The 22,272-nt window shown below is 35.9% G+C and overlaps 1 protein-coding gene across 1 annotated transcript; it reads right to left on the bottom strand.

Moving 5' to 3' along the window:
• Positions 1 to 1,265: 1,265 nt before the first annotated feature.
• On the bottom strand, positions 1,266 to 22,036 carry dolpp1 (dolichyldiphosphatase 1). The gene is given in 8 exon segments (NM_001007061.1): positions 1,266 to 1,916; positions 6,715 to 6,804; positions 6,946 to 7,074; positions 10,057 to 10,155; positions 13,275 to 13,371; positions 15,663 to 15,747; positions 17,841 to 17,941; positions 21,948 to 22,036. Coding segments are annotated over 8 exon segments (714 nt in total). The 5' UTR covers positions 22,024 to 22,036; the 3' UTR covers positions 1,266 to 1,879.
• Positions 22,037 to 22,272: the final 236 nt, after the last annotated feature.

The following is a 22,272-nucleotide window of genomic DNA, read 5'->3' as shown; positions in this document are numbered from 1 at the left end:
AATAATTATTTTATAATGCATTAATGAACTCATTTAAAAAAATATTTTAATGCATTGATGAACTCATTTAAAATTTTTAATTTTATTGCATTAATAAACCCATTTTAGACTAATTTTGTAATTTAATAATGGATTAATAAAGTAATATTTTATCTTAATAATGAATAATTTGAATAATTATTTTATAATGCATTAATGAACTCATTAAAAAAATTATTTTAATGCATTGATGAACTCATTTAAAAAAATTATTTTAATGCATTAAAAAACACATTTTAGACTAATTTTGTATTTTAATAATCCATTAATGAACTAACAAATACAAGTATTGCTCATTCTTAGTTTGTGTTAGTAAATACATTAACTAATGGAAGCTTATAGTAAAGTGTGACCAATCAAGCCTAGTTTAGGACTTTCAGTTTTATTATTTTCATGACAAGATGAAAAAAAAAAGTTGAAATGCCATTTAAAAAAATAAACTATTACAGTGTTGATAAAACATCTGGATATGTTAATAAATGAGCTGAAAGCTAAATAAATAGTGCTGGGCAAAAAGATTAATCACATTGAAAATATGAAAATAAAGGGTTGTATTTACATAATATATGTGTGTGTGTACTGTATATATTTATTACGCTTATATAAATACACACATGCATGTAAACATAGTAGGAATTTTTGTTTCATATTTAGAAATATTTATATGATACAATTTGCATATACATTTAAATTAGTGCTGTCAAAAGATTAATCTCATACAAGATGAAAGTTTGTATTTACATAAGTGTGTACTGTGTATATGTATTTATGAATAAATACAAAAACATACTGTACATAAAATACGACAATATACAAAAGAAATGATGTACATTTATATATCATGTGTGTGTCTGTATATATACAGTATATATATATATATATATATATATATATATATATATATATATATATATATATATATATATATATACAGACATTTTACACAATATAGTCATGCATGTATTTATATACAAAAAATATATACACAATACACACGATATATTTTGTAAATATGATTGCAAATCTTTTGACAGCACTAATTTAAATATCTATGTAAATATTTTAATTTTGTACAGTTTTGTTTTATGTTTGAGTGTGTATTACATATACATAATAAATATATATACCACACACAAACATAAATATTACATAAAAACAAACTTTTTTTTTTCTTCTATGTGATTAATCGTCGTCCAGCGCTAAAAATAAAAGCCATTTATTCATTATTTTGTGGTGAAATGTTTAACAGACACATGGTGTCATTCACCTGGTAGATTTATTTCTCTGGAAGATGTACAAATGAGCAAAATCAGTCCCCCCCACCCCATCGTCTACCATCAATGCTGCATTTGTTTCTGTTTTCCTTCCCCTCCTCCTCCTTTCTCCTGATTTCACTAGCCAGACTAAATTCCCGCTGCTTTAACGTGTGGTTTAAATAAAAGTAATGCCATGCTGTTAAGTTTGTCTCCTCCTAAAATATTCTGTCCTCCCATTTCACAGCGGTCTTCCCTGTGAGTGTTAATGAATAAAATATATATTACATTTGTCATTAAATAGTTTTGTTTTTTTTTCTCTCCGCATGCATTAGGAGCGCGGGGGAGGAAGGAGAAGGCCATGTTGTCGTGCGAACGGTTGGGTCGTGTGAAAATGCTCACGTCTTGCGATATAAATTTGCTCCTTTGGTCCACATGTACACTGTTCTGCAATTCACACCAACCAGAACAGTCCAGACGAGGAAACTCCAGTGTGTTTGAGAGTGTGTGTGTGTGTGTGTGTGTGTGTGCGCTTTGTGTGTGTGTGTGTTTGTGTCAGTTTTCATTGTTTTGTTTTTGCAGAAAAATCACTGAAGCTTCGTTCCCAGCTTTCGTTGTCTGTTTCTGTGTGAGAAAAAAAAACAAGAAAAATGCAAGTTAAAGGTTTAGAGACACTTTTCATAAATAAGAAGCGCTGAAGGAGTAATTTAGTGACTTTAAATTTAACAAAGTAACAAAATGGTAAATGTATTTGTGGAATAATACAAGTGGAACTTTGCTTTAAAAACTTGACATTATTGAATGTGAAATCATTAACAATCCTTTAAAAATATGCTATTATTTTATTTCCTTTTAAAATGTGACTATTACTTTTATTTAAAAATATATATATAATGTTTTTGATAAAATTAAAAAAAAAATTAATTTCCTTTAAAAATATTACCATGTTAACTTCTTTCAAAATGTGACATTTAAAATTGTCATTATTAAAAAAATATTTAATTATTAATTTTCCTTATAAAAAAAATATGTCATTTAAAATGACTATTAATGTTCCTTTAAAACGTGACATTATTAGACATGCTTTAAAAATGTGACATTATTTACAAATGTCATTATTTAAAATATTACAGTAATTTTCCTCTAAAAATATGTCATTATTTAAAAATGACACTCTTCTTTAAAATGTGATATTTTAAATTTTGACATTATTAATTCTTAAAAATTTTTATACAATTTGTTTTACTTTAAAATGTGACATTATTAACAAATGTCATTATTCAAAAAATATTACAATTTGTTTTTAAAAGAATGTATCATTATTTAAAAATGATTTAACTTTTCTTTAAAAATATGATATTATTTACTTTGCTTTAAAATGCTATAATATTTGAATGTGACATTAATATTTTCTTTAAAATATTATATCTAATTTATATATATTTACTTTAAAATGTGACATTATTAACTTTGTATAAAAAACTTTGCCTAAAAATGACTATTAACTCTCCTTTAATATGTGATATTTACTTTTCTTTAAAAATGTGACATTTTTTGTGACATATCTTTAAAAATATTATGTCATTTATTTTATTTTAAAAATGTGACATCATTAAATTTCCTTTAAAATATTATATTATCTTCTTTCCTTTCTTTCTATAAAACATGACATTATTTGAAAGTCACATTATCAACCTTGCTTCTAAAATGTTTAACTCTCTGGGGTCTGAGGGTGTTTTGGGGCTCTGGAGAAGTGTTGACATGCACTGACATTTGTGTTGTTATTTTATACATTTTTGTGAAGTTGAAGACTACATCTTCATCTAATAGTTTGTCGGCATGACACAGACCAAATTACTCGCATTACTGAGCAAACTCGGAGCACTTCTTGTCTACTTTAGCTCTCTTTGCCACTGGTCCTTTACCTCCGTTGTTTTCACATCTGGATTTACATATGCACAGTGCTTACTGAGAGGCGGGACCACGCTGCTGTAATGAGGCGATATAGGAGTCCTTACTTTTATATGGATTACATAAAAAGAGATCATTTGTTTTCGACTTGAATTGGTTAATGCAAAAGTAGACATATCAAGCTTTATATAGATATCATAAATCATCATCTTTGTTGACTATTTGCCGAGTTTCCTTTCATTTTAGTAGGGGTGTAACGATACACTCAGCTCACAATACAATGTGTATCCCGATATAATGTTCACGATTTGATATGTATCACGATATTTGGAATAAAAATAGAAAATTAAACTGAAATGCAAATTTTAATAAAAAAATTTAAATTACCAAGTAAACTATTTTTTATGTATTTCTTTTGTTTCAACTTGTTAAACTGAACCTTCTTTAAGAAAATAAATTAAACGGGACTGTCTCTGGAAAATAAAACAATTTAAAAACTTCTTATAAAATATTATTGAAATGATTCAATTCAATTGAATTTAACAATAAGAGCTTAAGGCTTTGCTTGGTCACTTGCGTTTTTTGTGTGTGCAAAAAAAAAAAAAAAAAAAAAGTCTACATTTCCAGGTAATCAGCAGTTCTTTAAAATAATCCTGAACTAATGTGTGTCTGTCTGAGAGGTTTTTATGGATGGCTGTCTTCATGTTGGGCATGATGAGTGACAGGGTGGCCGTCTTTTCATTACACAGCACAGTCGTGACTCTTTTCAGCAGTTTAGGCAGGTTTACTATTTCTTCGGCGTTGCTGATTTCGGCGCTATCAAGTATATCATGTTGACGTGCATTTTTGTGTACCTCTGTACTCAAGAGTTCTTGTTCGTCGTAATCATAACTCTAAAATGCGATATGATTGTTTAAATAATGTGCACGCTTTCGGTTTCATTTCCACTGCTGTTCATACTTCCCACGCAGCTCCTGAACGATCACTCTGTTCCACAAACTGAATGTTGTTTACTACTTTATTACCTGTTAGTCACAACCTGCAGCGCGCGCGTCTATCTTAGTCTGCCCTCTGTAGTAACAGCTCACGGTCAGCTCACGTCATGTGTGATTTTGTGGTCGCAAATACATCATTATATGAAGACAGAATGATATTTTAGGGTGAATTGTACCTTATAAATACAGTATGTGACTCTTTCAACACCATTAGGAGGTATCCTTGTCACTGTGCTAAGTATGTAAATCACTGTGAAGACTTTAAAACTTCGGCTATGTTTGACCCAGTATGCTTGTCAAAAAGCGGACGAGTTTAAAGCAATGACTGTACAACCGAAATGTTGCCAGACGTCTGATTTTAAGAGGATGGGCCATCCTCTATTTCAACTCCACTCATCTTGGTCTGCTAACATTACTGCTGCTGCAATCTGAACTCACGTGCGACAGCAGGTGGAACGTAGCTCACGTGCAAACAGCTCAACTAATAAACGACGTCATATCGTAATCAAATCGTCATAACGCCACGATGCATATTGTGACATTTTTGCATCGCAATAAATCGTACAACGATAAATCGTTACACCCCTACATTTTAGTGATGAGTTTTTCTGACCACAGTCTGCTCGCATCTTCAGACGCTTGTAATAACAAAGCCTCGTGGACGTGGTCTCATTAAAACTAATGAGATCAGACTGAGAAACTAGACATAGCGTTGGTTTCATACTGATTACTTTATCAAGCTATGTTTGTTTTCAACATGCATAGCTGCGTTTAAAAGTAGACACTTTAAGCTTTCTAGAAATACATGTCTCATCTGTGTGAGACATCTGTTTTGTATTGGCGGAGTTTCAGCGCATTTTACTGACGCGTTTCTAAAAGCAGTTCACGGAGAGAGAAAAGACAGAATGCCTACACTGTTTGTTTTCCTTATTTTGCAAAAGCACACACGTTTGTTGTTGTTGTGAGTGTACACAACAAAAAGTAGACACATAACAGATTCGATTGATGTATTGATCTCATCTGCACGATCAAAACTGAAAGTGTAATTTAAGTTTATTTCAGCAGTTTGACAACACCACAGGTCAAAACGCATATACGTGGTCTTCGACCCCAGAGGGTTAAAATGTTTTGTTTATTTACAAATGTAATTATTAAAAAAATTACATTATTAATTTTCCATTAATAAATATGTCATTAGTTAAAAATAACTATTAATGTGGTATTTACTTCCCTTTAAAAACGTGATTTTAATAACTTCTTTAAAAATAAGATATCATTTACTTCATTTTAAAATAATGTCACATTTTAAAGAGAAGTAATATCATGTTTTAAACAAGTAAGTAATGTCACATTTTTAAAGCAAAGTTAATGATGCCACATTTTATAGAGATGACACTATTTACTTTCCCTTTAAATAAAGTGACATTATTTGGACCTTTGATATAATAAACTCTAAATAAAGTGTTAAAGTTGTCACTAAAGTAAAAACCATCAAAAAGGTACACATTTACCTTATTTACATCTAAAGGAGTCATATTAATATTTTCAAGTATTAGTATCTTTTAAGAAAGGTAATTCACAAAAACATTATGAAGCGTTAACTATTTACTACAGCCCTATAAGTAGCGCCAGACGGAATCTGCGGACATTTCTTGCCATTTCTGAGGAGAATTTTGGTAAAAATCTGCGGATTTCAGCTGAATTATTTTGGGAGTATCATAACCAAAACTATAATATGTGAAATAAAAATAATATCCTTTCAACTTTTATTTAATGTTTAAAATGCAAATCCAATTAGATTCACTCTATTGGTAAACAAAGCAAGTCTCTCATATAATATCTCTACTAAAAGACAGAAAATATTACTGTACACACTGCATTGTACATAAATCAGATGAACAATTTCATATTAGTCAATAATATTACTGTCATTAATTTAAAAACTGAATAAATATAGATTTACACATATTTACTCAAGTAAATAATTAGAATAATGATGGGCTAAAAATCTGTGAAATTCTGCGTGCACAGTTTCCGTGTGGGCCTACCTATAAAGTCCAAAACTAGCCTATTCAGTTAAGCTACATAATCAAAAGTGCAGCCCATTTTTTTCTTTTACATATATGATTCATTTAAATAAAAGACTACTGATTAGATTGCAAACCTCAGATAAAATACACTTTATTTTTTTATTATTATTTTTTCTGTATTTTGTTACTTTACTAATTTAATAAATAAAATTAATATACTGCTATAACAACGATTTTAGACATCCCAAATTAGCTAAAAATAATAATAATAATAATTATTATTATTATTATACAATTTTATTAAAATCTAATTAATTTTTAGACATTCCAAATTAATCAAAAGCATCATTCAAAATTATAACATTTGCATATGGCAGAACATTTAATTTATTCACACAAACAACACCTCCTGTCAACTATTAAATATTTCCTATTTTGTGTAACCATTCTCAAAAACCTAAAGTGTGATTGCGTCAGTGAGTTTACCTGGCTTCTGATCTGGTTACTGTATATTCAAACCACAGGATGTTGGGAATGAGACTTGTATCTCTCACCAAGAAAAACTCTGAGATCGGCCTGAGAACACAAAAAGAAAGTCAGTGAAAATGTGCCTTTGATTTGCTGTAAATTGCTTTATTATTCATGTTTATGAACGTCCGTGTGTGTGTGTGTGTGTGTGTGTGTGTGTGTGTGTGTGTGTGTGTGTGTGTAATTTACCAGGCTGCTATCTTGGGAAAGAGTGGCGTTAGCACCTCCTGGGTGATAAAAAACCAAACCACGCCCATCACGAGCCCAGCCACGCCCCCATAAATCACCTGACTCCAGGTGTGGTACAGGAGGTAAACTCTATAAACACACACACACACACACACACACACACAACAACAAACACAGCATTTATTTTATGGTACAAACACAATAAGCATCAATAATAGAATATAGTTCCTGTGTTAGAGGTGTGTGATACTGACAGAAAAAAAAAATATAGTACAAGTCAAAATTATTAGCCCTGCTGAATTATTAGACCTCCTGTATATTAATAGACCATTTCAATGTGGTCATGTTGTAGGTCCTTAAAAATGTCCTGCTTGTTATCAAACTATTTCATAACTGTAACAAGAGGCAATTCAATCACAACTTAATGTTAAAACAGCTATCATGGCATTATTTATCAAAATGTGCAGCTCTTTCTGGATTCTCGGAGGCTATAAAAATTAAAAATGCACAACAGGAAACACGTTTGGACCATCGTTTTTGTTTACATCTCTAAAAATGGTCTTTAAAAAGATTTTTTTCAACATTTCTAAACATAATAGTTTTAATAACTCATCTCTAATAACTGATTTATTTTATCTTTGCCATGATGACAGTAAATAATATTTGACTAGATATTTTTCAAGACACTTCTATACAGCTTAAAGTGACACTTAAAGGCTTAAATAGGTTAATTAGGTTAACTAGGTAGGTTAGAGCAATTAGGCAAGTTATTGTATAACGATGTTTTGTTCTGTAGACCAGTGGTTCCCAAACTTTTCAGCCCGCGACCCCCAAAATGACAATGCCATTGACTCGCGACCCCCAAAATCTTCTGTGGTGGTTATAAATACAGAAACCTTGCATGCAATGGCGCACACACCAATAGACCCAAGTCTATTCTTTGTTAAAAAAAAAGTGCTATGCATGTCAGTGCTGTAAATGGGCCAGAAAGTTTAACTTGGTGTTATAAAATCAATCTGCTGCATCTGACGATATTGCTGTGTCTTTAATAAAATGCAATTACCCCAGGGGTCGCTATCAATAGAACTAGTAACTATAAGCTACTATAGTAAATATATAGTATATAGTAACTATAAACAATTATTTTTTCTCTTCACTAGGTTTTAGATAAAATATGGTAATTCTTATGGTTTATTAAAATAAATAGATTTTTTAAATCACCAGGCCACCCCCCTTCATTGTCCCGCGACCCCTCGGGGGGGTCCCGACCCCCACTTTAAGAACCACAGCTGTAGACTATCGAAAACAAATATTGCTTAAGGGGGCTAATTATTTTGACCTTAAAATGGTTTCATAAAAATCAAAAACTGCCTTTATTCTAGCCAAAATAAAAAATTTTCTCGAAAAAGAAAAAATATAGAAAATACTGTAAAAATTTCCTTGCTCTGTTAAACATCTTTTGGGAAATATTGGAAAAGACAAAATTCATAATTGTAATGGATCTGTGATATGTGAAAAGGATCGTTTTGAAAAGACTGTGGTGTAGACATGAAATTCTACAAAACGCAGTGAAAATTTAATCGGTGTAAATCAGTGGTCCCCAGGTACCGGTCTGTGAATCAATTGGTACCGGGCCGCACAAGAAATCATTAATTATTTCTGTTTTTATTTATTATTCGAGTCTGAACGATCTTTTTCTTTGAAAATCCTTTCATATTGAAAAATGACCGTATTCTCTTGCCTACATCTCGGTCACTTGAGCGCCAAAATTTAACCCACAAGCAGCAAAATGAGTAAGGCCGTACTCACACTATGTACAGTTGCCTTGAACCGGGCTGAAGCACGCTTGTCCCCCCTCCCGTCTCCCCCGACGGCCTGCACTCACATTATATTCGGGTCTAATGCTTACGTCATAGATGAGGCGCTGTTCAGTAAGAGCTTTCATTCAGCACAGTGGAGATTTCTTTAGTTATATCGCTTTAGTTGTTTGATATGCGGTGACACACAGTCAAATATTTTGCCGAACAGATCAGCCACTTCTGGTGCTCATAAACAATCATAAAGTCCTCGTGCTGCAGGAATTAGGAGGTCTGCTGAAGGTGCAGCTGTCGTGCAGTGAGGGGTTTGTGTTTTTAATAATCTACGACAGTTTGCATTCATTAAACAGTAAGAATGATTAACAAATCCATATCAAACAGTCCCTTAAAAGTCACGTCTCGTCTTCAGTTTCGGGCTCAGTTAGCGTACCGCGTACCGCGCCAAAGCTAAGTGAACCACGCTCTGGCACACCTCTTCCAACCGGGCCAGGGCCGGCCAAGTGAATTGTGCCTGAGGCCGATTCAACGCACTCACACTTCTCAAACGATCTGGGAAACGCACCTGGGCACGGTTCTGATAGCATAGTGTGAGTACGCTCTTTTGAAAGTTTCTGTGCTAAAGAGGGAAAAGGCTCAATGAAGGACCCACAAACTGACAAGGAATGGATCCGCAACCCATTTGTCAACAAATCAGGTGAATCCAGCATGTCTGTGCAAGAAGACCAACTGCTTGAGATCGCAAATGATGGCGGCCTTAGGGGATGTTCAAATATTGCATCTTTTCTGCATGCAAGTTTGTTAAGCAAGCGGCACAATGTGCTCACACTTTCCAGGCGAACCTAGTTGAAAGTGCAGAACACCCAAACACTGCAGTGCTTTATAACTTTCTCCATAAATAAATGCAGCAATGTTTTGATTTGTCAGCTTGTCATCCTCTGAAAGAACTGTTGATGGTTGCCTAGCAATCTACATACATCCACCCCCCCTCCCTCGGGCCATGGTAAAATTGTCAAACGTTGGCTCCGGTCCGCGGTGATAAAAAAAAAGTTGGTGACCACTGATGTAAATGTAACTCCCACCCATTTTTCCATTTTCTTTTTCTCATTGGTGCTTAGTGGTTTGAGGGCGGGATCAATCTGTCACTTACAGGACATTCACCAATAGGAAACTCACAATGGATAAAAACAAATCCCACATGATTTATCCTCATTCAAAAAGCTATTTCACTTGAACGCGTGTTGTAACTGAGAAGGAAAGATATTCCCTGCTGATTTGAACAAAACACAAACATTACCTGCTGTATGAAACAGACAACGCCACGGCCAGTAGCATGATGGACAATATATGCCGCCATAACAATTCAACACACCGAGCATTGTTCGTCTGATGCATTCTGGGAAAAAGGCAAGTCAAATTAGACACATTATTAACATACAAAACATAATTAAATCAGGATATTTTAAAGATTTCTGATGCTGTGTTCACACCAGACGCGGTATACAGCCACGTGAACATTTGAGTTTACTCGCTTCATTCGCGCGTCAACCCCCGCTTCATTCGCGTGTCAAATTCACTTCAGAACAGACGCGGATTCGAGTGATGGGCAGGGCTTCTGTCTGCCCGGTGACTCTAGCTTCATAGCTAAATGGCTAACATGCATTTTATTAAGAAAATAACAGTGTTAATGTGCTTTATGGAGACTGAAAAACAGTGTCGATACGTTTAGGGTCCTGTATGAGTCCACTGCATCCTTTCAGAGGAGCATCCAGCTCTGTGAGCTCATAAACTCCTCCAGAAACTGAACCTGGATGACGGAGACTTTCAGCGGTGCCTCTGACTGAGCCAAGCCCAGTTTGATGACTTGCTGTCGGTGTTGCCTGGAGGATTTCCCCCGGGACACCATCAACAGGTTCTACGTCACAATCACACCCCCACAAGAGCAAGCTTCTGATTGGTTAATGTAGCGCGAATGTCCGCTGAAGTTCAGATTTTCGAACTCTAAGAGATTCGCGCGAAGCGCTCGTTAAGCGAATCAAACGCGCAAACGCTCAATTCGCCTTGCGCGTATCGCGCTATTCGCACCGCGCCATTCGCGTCATTCGCTCCGCGCCATTCACGCGTATTGCGCCGCAGGATGTCTATTCGCGCGTTTGCATTGACTTAACATGTAAATCACTCGCGCTTGACGCGCGTTCAGCGTCTGGTGTGAACGCAGCATGAAAGATCATTGTAGACTAAAGACTGTAGTAATGATGCTTAAATTAAGCTAAATTACATTTTTAAATCTTAATTTAGAAAACAGCTATTTTAAACTGCAATGTTTTACAGCACTACTGCTTTCACAATACATTTTGTTAAATGCAGACGTTATAAGGCTTCTTTCAAATCAATAAAAAACATATGTAATAATTTAGTCAAAGCTGTTAACCTTCGTGAAGTTTTAATTATTAAGAAAATAATTCAAAGAGAAGATTAATTGTTGTGTTGTATGCAAGTTTTTGACTCTTCTAAAGCATAAAAACAGCATAATTTGTTTGCAGATATTTAGGAAACATGCTAAGTGAACATTCTTGTTTATCTGAAAAACAATAATGAAGTCAGATATTCTGCTTTGAACATGTGCGTTACGTGCCAGAAAATCTGGCTTTGTTTTAGTCATTTAACCCACCCAATGCCAGTTTAGCCAATAATATTTCATTCATTCATTCATTTATTTATTCAGTCATGAAGGCTCTCAAATCATGCACCCGTGACTGAAATGCATCCTCCAGTGGAGAGTAGCAGACTCTGAAATGAGACGCAGATTCAGAGTTCCACATTAAAATTAATTAGCAAATAGTATAAATATATATTACGAACGTAAACATTAGATGAGCAGGCTACATTGTAACCCCATGCCCTAACAACACACAACGCGACGAGATTTGCAGTGATAAGCAATTTGGCTGCTTGCATCAGACTAAACACGATAGAAATTTAAATGCAGCAATTCAGAAGCAAGGCGAAGCAGTGGCGCAGTAGGTAGTGCTGTCGCCTCACAGCAAGACGGTCGCTGGTTCAAACCTCAGCTCGGTTGACGTTTCTGTGTGGAGTTTGCATGTTCTCCCTGCGTTTCCCAGAGATAGGTTGCGGCTGGAAGGGCATCCGCAGCATAAAAATGCATAAAAATAAAAATGCTGGATAAGCTGGCGGTTCATTCCGCTGTGGCGACCCTGATTAATAAAGGGACTAAGCCGACAAACAATGAATGAATGAATTCAGAAGCACAGAATAGTGCACTCACTGCACTCCAATGAAATGGTAAGGCTTATATTGTAATTAATAAATATTAAACATCTTTAAGATTAATAAATGTAGATGATGAATCACTGATATGCGTTGGTTTGCACCCAGTCACAGTCGTAATGTTAAATTTCAAATGTTTTATTTTATTTTCAGGATCTGAGGTGAACTATCTGCTGCTGCTTTCAGTAGTATGGCAAAAATTGTGATGTAAACTGGCGTTCAAACTCACATTAGCATTTAACACTGAATAAAGCACATGAGGTGTACCTGAGTTGATCATTGTCAGTTTTCTGTTGTTCATCTGTGAGAAATAGAAACTGTTTCTAATATATCCATTTCAGGTGTTGGTTAGAACAAAAGCTCCTTTTAATATGGAAAATATTCCTTCTATTGTGTGTCGTTGCTTTCATTTAGAATGTGGTATAAATCAGCCTTTAGGCTCGATCCTAACTCACTCCTGTTAGTAACCTCAATCTGGCAACCTGTGCTTGTGTTAGTTTTGATGTAATACCTAGTTCAACCACTGGGTGTCAAACTTACATACTGCACCTTTAATACATTTTTAAGTATGATAGGTTAAATGTGTTATTTCTAACAACAAATTTCTGTTGTCTTTTCCAAGATTACAATACGTAATATTATTTTACATTATTGCTAGTATTCAGCGCAAAGCACAATTTAAAGGTTAACTAGACAAAAAAAGAACACTTGACACACTGGCGCAGTGGGTAGCACGATCACCTCACAGTAAGGTCACTGGTTCGAGCCTCAACTGAGTCAGTTGGCATTTCTGTGTGGAGTTTGCATGTTCTCCCCGTGTTGGCGTGGGTTTCCTCCGGGTGCTTCGGTTTCCCCCACAGTCCAAACATATGCGCTATAGTGTAATTAGGTGAGCTAAATTGTCTGTAGTGTACGAGTGTGAATGAGTGTGTATGGATGTTTCTTAAGATGGGCTAATATTATTGACCATAAGGCTTTCACCAAAAGAAATTTTTTTTTTAATAGGAAATACTCATTAAATGTCCTTGCTCTGTTAAACATCACTTCAGAAATATTTGAAAAAGACTATAGATTTCACAGGGGGCTAACACTTTTGACATTACCTATATATGAATAATTACACAACTTCTGGTTAATTTTTAAAACAGTAATAAAAACACAATAATCTTTATCTTGTCTACGTTCGTTTGTAGTAAAAGCATTTAAATAAAAATAAAAACGGCTTACCTTAAATAAAGAAAAAGAAAAAAGTATACAACAAAAAACCAGATGAACTGCGAGTGACTGGAGGGCATCCCGTACTCTGTCGTGACTGAACTGTGACCTGTTAAAGAGACACAACACACAATTCAGTAAAACATTACACATGCACACAAGCTACTAGTACTAGTTAAGCAGCAACATGCAAAATATAAACAAAAATTATAACAATATAAATAAATTACTCTTATTCAAAAATAAAATGGTAACATTTAGTGAGTAAACCAAGTATTGAACACATCACCATTTTTCTGAGCATATTTCTAAAGGTGGTGTTGATTTAATATTTACACTGGATGTTGGTAACAACCAAATAAATCAATATATGCAAAGAAAACAAATCGAAGTAGTTTAATAATTAAGTTACATGTAATAAAATGAAAGGAGGGGGGAAAGAGTATTGAACACATGAAGAAAGGGAGGTGTAGAAAGGCAGTGAACCCCACAGACATCCTGTTTTTGTTATAAGACATCTAAAATATAGCCAAGTTCAATGCAAGTGGCAGATTTGACTGAGCTGAAGATCTAGGCTGGAAACTAAAAGGTCACAGGTAAAATCCAGGATTAGTCCATGAGCAGTGTATTGTGTCTCTAAACGCGGTCTTGTTTAGCAGAATTGTGTCTACTGGCATGAAGTCTGGTCCAGTTTTGCAAAATACCCTTTTCAAGAACCTCCTACTCAGACCGTCTGGTGGACATGTAAATCAATAAAGCAGTTTATCCTGTTTTTGCATCACGTTTTCTGGCAGAAAAAGCAGTAGTAGATTGTGTGCAATGTTCACTTACCGGCCACTTTATTCAGTACACTTTACTTAATCAGGTTGGACTCGCTTTTGCCTTCCAAACTGCTTTGATCCTTCGTGGCATAAATTCAACAAGCTACTGGAAATATTCCTCAGAGATTTTGCTCCATATAGACATGATAGCATCACACAGTAGCTGCAGATTTGTAGGCTGCACATCCATGAGGCGAATCTCCTCTTCCACCACATCGCAAAGGTACTCTATTGGATTGAGATCTGGTGACTGCGGAGGCCATTTGAGTACAGTGAACTCATTGTCACATGAAGAAACCAATCTGAGATGATTCGCGCTTTATGACGGAGCGTTATCTTGCTGGAAGTAGCCATCAGAAGATAGACACTGTGGTCATAAAGGGATGAACATGGTCAGTAGCAATACTCGGGTAGGCTGTGGTGTTGACAATTGATGCTCAATTGGTGCTAAAAGGCCCAAAGTGTACCAAGAAAATTTCCCCCATACCATTACACCACCACCACCAGCCTGAAGCGTTGATGGCAGGATGGATCCATGCTTTCATGCTGTTGACACAAAATTTTGACCCGACCATCCAAATGTTGCAGCAGAAATCGAGCCTCATCAGTCCAGGCAACGTTTTTCTAATCTTCTATTGTCCAGTTTTGGTGAGCCTGTGTGAATTGTAGCCTCAATTTCCTGTTTTTAGCTGACAGGAGTGGCACCCGGTGTGGTCTTCTGCGGCTATAGCCCATCCGCCTCAAGGTTGGACGTGTTGTGTGTTCAGAGTTGCTCTTCTGCAGACCTCGGTTGTAACGAGTGCTTATTTGAGTTACTGTTGCCTTTCTTTGAGCTGGAACCAGTCTGGCCATTCTCCTCTGACCTACGACATCAACAAGGCGTTAGCGCCCACAGAACTGCCGCTCACTGGATATTTTCTCTTTTTCAGACCGTTCTTTGTAAACGCTAGAGATGGTTGTGCGTGAAAATCCAAGCAGATCACCAGTTTCTGAATTACTCAGATCAGCCCATCTGGCACCAGCAACCATGCCACATTCAAAATCACTTAAATCACCTTTCTTCCCCATTCTGATGCTCGGTTTGAACTGATGTAGATTGTCTTGACGATGTGGAGATTCCTAAATGCATCGAGTTGCTGCCATGATTAGAAATTTGCATAAACGAGCAGCTGGAGATTTACGCCACATTCACACAGGGCGTCAGCATCAACGCTTACCATTCACTTTGAATGGGTGACGTCAGGCGTCGCCGAACTGCATTGTGGATACGTTGGCACCGCTTCAGAGGCGTTGCCCGCTGCAAAAGTTGGGACTTGCTCAACTTTAAGCGCTGACGGAAGCGTTAGCCAATCAGATCGCTGTATGCAAATACACCAGCTCAGACGGTGGCCTATTGCTGACTAACTTCATTGGCTGACGCTGCTATGACGATCCCGTCAGCCCCACCTTCAGACACGCCCTTTGTCAAGTGTTGATACTGAAGCCCCGTGTGAATGGGGCATTACTAATGTTAGTTATTTAGACAGCTTATAACTTGTTATATTCAATAAAAAAAGAGCAGGACTTAAGGTGAACTCACCTCCGCACGGCCGAGGCTCCTGTAGGATGTGTTTGAGCAGCCAGTTTAAGCCCTCGTTCATGATCAGACCCCCGAAAAATGAGATCTGAGAAGAAGATCAAAGACAAAAAGATGAAAAGTGTAATCTGGCTCATTTCCACTGAGTGTGACAATTCGGCACAGCTTATTTGAATTATTCATGTTTTAATGCCACATGAAACAGAATCTATGACTGTTTGTTTTTTCCATATATTAAGACAGTTCCTAAAGAAACTAAATATTAAATGAGACTATGGGCGTGTTTTTTTACTGCAAGCTGATTGGATGTAGTAAAATAGGCATTTCATTCAGAAAGATGGGGAAAGGCTTTGGGGAGAGTTATTACAGCCTCCTCCTCCTCATCATCATTTCTGTTTGTTGTCAGAGCTGACAGCAGGAGGGGGCGTGATTAAGTATGTTAGCCCCGCCCAATACCTCAGACAGACCTAATCTGAGAATTTAACTGAAAACAAACAGGAAGTGCATTTTCAAATTTCAATTTTAGATTAAAGGACAAACTTTTTTTTTTTAAATAACATCCACAGATGAACAGATCACCACAAAACTAGCAATATGAGCTAACAAAATCAATATGGTTAGTTTCATTTGTTATTCTGACGATCTGTACTACCTCCTCAGAATATGCAACCGGTCGCCCAATCTGTCATATTTCATCTAAAAAAACAGGATTAGCACATTTTGTCAGCTTCAAATGTCAATCGGAATGAAGTACCACTCTAATAAAGAAATTAAATATAAAACTAATGAAATAAACAAACTAAAAATTAAGGCAGCAGTTTTCTCTAATAGACATTTGAAGCTGCTTCGCCTTTTTCTACATTGTTCAATAGAGTAGTAGTTAACTTCGAGGGGTAGCATGTATTATCAGCTTCAAATATCTATCTTACTTTATTAATCATGCATCGTACAAAAAAACTTAAGTCATATTCATTATATAAAGTCATATATTCAAAGTCATATTAGATCTTTTAACTGTATCAATGAGATTGTAAAACTTCTCCAAAAGACACTTTTCCCTTAAAATATTTTTGTGTTATTTTTACGTTTATTACGTAAATAAACATGAACGTATCTTGAGTTAATCTCGGAGATATATTCTGCACTACTAGAATATTACAACTCTTCACTGGGATCACTTAAAAACGTGTGGCAAAGAGATTTGGGATATAATTTTAATGACGATCAGTGGCAGGCTATATGCCAGAATACTCTCATTCCCCTTTCCAATAACAGAATAATTGAACAAAATTATAAATTTATACATAGGACATATCTGACCCCACTTCGTTTGAGCAAAATGTACCCTAATGTATCATCCATGTGTCACAGATGTAAAACCTATTCAGGATCAATCATGCACGTTTTTTGGGAATGCAAAAAGCTAAAAGTTTTTCTGGAAAGCAGTACAGGACTTTACAGCGAAAGCTTTGCATGTTCCATTGGACAACACACCAACACTATACCTCTTTGGTACAGAACTTCAAGACACTTGATCCTATTTCTATAAAGAGACTCGGCATCATCTCCTATCTAGCAAAAAAAAATGCATTTTGCACAACTGGAACCAACAAAGACCTCCAACATTTGAACTGTTCATAAAACTCTTGAATGTAACAATGCTCTTGGAACAATATACATACTACTTAAAAAACAAAGGGGATGCCTTTCAAAAAATATGGATGCCTCTAATGATCCTCTGACATCTGATGTATTTTCACAATATGTGTGACCTTAACCACGGCATAACTTTGTGTATTATGTTTTTTGTTTGTAGGTTTACTTCTTTATTATTTTTTTTTTATTTATTTATTTAATTATTGATTTTTTTTTCTCTTTGCCTTTTGCTGCTAAACTTGTCTACTGATACAATTGTCTTTGCCCTTTTTTGTTTACGTTTGTATGTTCATTAAAACCAATAAAAAAAATTTTTTTTTTAATTTTAAAAAAGTATCTTGAGTTTGTGTTAACCACAAACCTTATTTAAGTGATTTTACTGAAATCCCATTAAAAAAAACGTATTGACTTTGGGATGAGGGAACCGGAACTGCTAAAATGCTAACTCGCCTCCGGGTTTTGCATACAAATCAACGTTATAGTTCCTCCACTCTACCATACTGGTTTATGATGTCATTGACTTACCGTATGTAGTTCTCGCTTAAAGACGATCAGAGTGACGAATCCGACAAGGATCGCGATGGGCAGCAGGCTCATGTAGGCCAATACCTGCCCCGTCAGATCGCCTGGACAGCAAAAAAAAGGGAAGATTTTATTTAAGCACCAGCTCACATTATATGATAAAACACTTGTGGTCAAGACCGTGTTCAAGGTAATTTGCGGAGTGCGTTTATTAAACAAAAACGTAAAAGTTGTTTATTTTTTAAACTAATCTTATTACGCTTCTGAGCAAATCCATGCACATGTCAACCTTGCCATTAGGGCTGCACAATATATCGTTTTAGCATCAATATCGTAATGTGTGGATGCGCAATATTCACATCGCAGAATATGCAATGTGGAGTTCGAATTATAGTTGACCAGGTACAATTGTAGAGTCATTTCAGTTTACCCAAAAAAATGAGAAAGTTCAGCTTTTGTAAGCGGTTTGGACAGAACTGTGTGTAGGTATAGTGTGTCCGCAGTCATATTGGTGTGATAGATACACAACAAGTCTCTTTTTTTTTTATTTACTGACGTTAAAACAGGATCTAAATCACAGTAATTTTGAGGCCCAACGCAACATGATGTAGGAGTGCGGAGTGTCTCCATAATATTATGTATACACATGTCCACAGAACATTTTTTGCAAAGACACTGGGATTAAAACATATGTTAGAACTCTCTGTGACCAGCTGCACCTCAAGAATTAATTTTATAAGTTTAAAACTTTTTTTAAAACAGAGCATGCTTGTAATAAAGACAGTAAAATCGCTGTAATTCTTAACTGCTTCAAATCTGCAGGTCAAATCTAATGGCCAAAGAAAGTGTGGGGAATTGTAATGAACTCCACTAAAGATTAATCCATGCATAGCACAGAAATCCAGGAGAACAGTCTTAGACTGCATTTAAAAACATCCCCTGAGCATAAAGCATTGAAAGTGGGCCATTTCACAACCAGTAGAGAACCGTTTATGACACATAAAATCCATACAAAAGGTTAATTAAATGTCAACATTGCATTAGGCAAACTTTAGGACTAGGATCGTGTGGATTTACATGTTAAATCACAAGGATGACAATTTAACTCGCAAACATCAAAATATGATTGTGATTGGAGTTTAAACAAGCTAGATGTCATACATCTGCACCACGGTTAACAGAAGACACCCACTAAAGTGTAATAAAGTGTAACAATATATTATATGATACGTATAAATTACAGCATATTTAGAACAAGAATCATTTGAAGACCCATTGAAAGATTCAATTTAAAGGACACCTATGATGAAAATCAACTTCTGTTGGCTGTTTGGACTGGACTTTGTAGGTATAGTGTGTCCACAGTCATATTGGGGTGATGAAAAAAAAAATAAATAAATAAAAAGACTTTTTGGGTTTCTATTTCCTGACGTTAAAATAGGATCCAAATCCCAGTGATTTTGAGGCCCACCGCAACGTGATGTAGGAATGTGGTTTTCCCCGCCAACCAAATTGATTGACAGGCACCATATTTCTATAATAACATGTACACACATATACACAGAACATTTTTTGCAAAAATAACTGGATTAAAATATATGTTCCAACTCTCAGTGATTTTTAGAAGTTCAATAAGGTTAAAACGCTTTTAAAATGGAGCATTTTAGTAATAAAGACAGTAAAATTGATATGTAATTATTAACCGCTAAAAATCACCACGGCTGCTTGGTGTCAGTAAATGCTAATATGCGTTTGTGTACTGCAAACAGCAGGGCCGGAGTGGGACTCCTTGTTAGCTCTGGAGTTTCAAGCCTTAGACTGGCCCACCTCAGTCGACGACTGACTATATTAAAAAAAAACGTTGTTTCCAATTCAGTTTCTAATGACACTAACACGTCTTTTTCAAGGACACAGCTGCTTTAGAACTTCAAATGTCTTTCATAAATATGAGAACATTAATGCTTTATAGATATCCAGTCCTTTGTAACGGTCATCACACACACACACACACACACACACACAAAAATATGTACCCCTACATAAGTAACCCAAACAGTATATGTCTTAACACTAAAAATGAAAAAAAAAAATTATAATCCTGGTAAGGTTCGAACTCGAAACGGCGGCGTCGTAACGCAACGTGCTAACCACTAGACCAAGATGGCGCTGTGAAGGTCATGTGTTTGGGATAAAAAATAATTATCGCACTGTTATCTGCTGCTATTGATGTCTACTCTTTTTCTCCAATTTTTAGATTTCTGATCAAGTTATGTCAGATTTATTAATGTAGTGAATCATCTGATTTTCATTGAGCAGGTGTAATATTCATTAATATTAATTAATATTTACTAGGGTGCCGCTTTTTGGGGTGGAATCATTAACCTGCGGGCTGCATTTTGCTCACGGGGCTGCGAGAAAATAAATAAAAAGAGCGGGGCTGCGGCAAAATAATGAACAAAAAGAGTGAGGCTATGGTCAAATAAATAAATAAATGAAAAAAAGTGCAACTGCTGAGAGTGCAAGCGGTTAGAAACACCGGCCCTCACGGCCAAAAAACGGATCGGCCCACCGAGAATTCTCCCGGTGCTCCCGATTAGCCAATCCAGGCCTGGCAAACAGGATTAGTGTGAGACTCATAATTTCAGAAAGGCTTGAATAAACTCCACCACAAATACATCAAATAAACTTACTTGGTATTTTTGACTAATGAGCTGTATTTCAGCTTTATCCGAGTCTGTCTCTGTCACTGACTGCTGTTTATCTGACGTAAGGCATGATGAGAAGTGGGATCGGTGGGCGTATCCAAAGCAACTCATTTGCATTTAAAGCCACAGGCTACAAAAGTAGCTACACTGTACTCAGCAAAATGGACAGATTTTGGAGGCTATAATAAATTATCTGATGAGAATTGAGCTGAAAGTTTACAGACACATTCTGGAGACACCTGAAGCTTATCTTACATCTTAAAAAGAAGTAAAATAGGTGCACCTTAAAGCTCACAATATTGTCATTTTAATCTTTACACTTCACCCCTGTATTTCACACTAGATTTTACCAATGCGCCAGCTAGATGTTAATACTTTCAAGTATAAATAAGTGGAATATGATCATTTATTCTGTTATATTATCACGTCAAATCAATGTAGTCTCATTTTACATATATATATATATATATATATATATATATATATATATATATATATATATATATATATATATATATATATATAWAWATATATATATATATATATATATATATATATGTGTGTGTGTGTGTGTGTGTTATATAACACTACAATCATTATTTTAAAAAAACTATTAAGTAAACAAATGCATGAATCACATTTACTTCTGCAAAAAAAGCCAAAAATGGGACATTTCGTATCTGACCTATTTGCAAACCTGCACATTCAGAATTAATTACCGTTTGCATGTTTTACACCATGCATGACATTTTAATGTTAGCACGTCAAACTAAAGTGACAGTCGCGTAAAACACGGAAGATAGTCGTGTTATTTTCCACATTCTGTGTTTGTTTGCCATAAGCTTAGCATATTTCCGACTTGTTCTGACATGCTCCAGATTTTTAGGGGTCAGTTTATATAGTTCCAAACCCAGGGAGACCCTCACGAACGACAGGACCCAGAATGGGTGTGATGCAACCGGGAATGAACTGGATTAACCCACCAGAGCCACGAGTCTTTGCTCAAACTTAAAGCAGCACTTGGGGCTTATGTTCTTATATCAGACGCTCACACGTGCATTTAATACTAGTATATTTGGTATGGCTATCAATTCAAGCTTTAATTTAGGTAAACGGTAAAATAATAACCCGTCAATATTAGTGAGAAAGTAAATCCCGGTGTAGTAGGGAGCGTACATGACCATCGCGCATGCGCACTACGCAAGCACACTATTTGGCAGCAACCGTTTCGTTCCCTGTGGAGCGCAGAATGCAGTGTGTAAAGCGAGCACACTATTTGGCAACCCAACCCTGGTTGTGTCCATTCAGCTAAGCGATGTGCTACAGAAGCTACGCCGCGAATTCTATGCCGTACGATGATATAAACGGCTTTGCTGGGAAAACGACGATTAAAAAATGAGCTTACCTGCCGGATATTCTACGTGGGTTAAGGATATCGACCGCCATCGAGGTGGTGCCGAGCACTGCTCTTCCGACGCCATCTTACCCGGACACCGGGCATCGGTCGTCGACCAATCAGAATCAAGCGCCCCTACGCGTTCGACCAATCACATTCGCCGGACGCTGCTGCGACGCGCGGCCATTCACCAAGCGCATTCTTAATAGAAAAAAATCTGCACGGGAACAGAAGTCCAATCAGAGGGGCGCGGTGAAGGCAACGGGCCAATCAGAGCACGTTTGGCTGGACATATGAAAATTGGATTTATTCAAATGAAAGAAGAAAAATTAAG

The sequence above is a fragment of the Danio rerio genome, chromosome 21 (assembly GCF_049306965.1).
Source record: "Danio rerio strain Tuebingen ecotype United States chromosome 21, GRCz12tu, whole genome shotgun sequence".
Lineage (NCBI taxonomy): Eukaryota > Metazoa > Chordata > Actinopteri > Cypriniformes > Danionidae > Danio > Danio rerio.
Note: the sequence above shows the minus strand (reverse complement) of the source record. Positions and strands in the feature narration are given on the sequence as shown.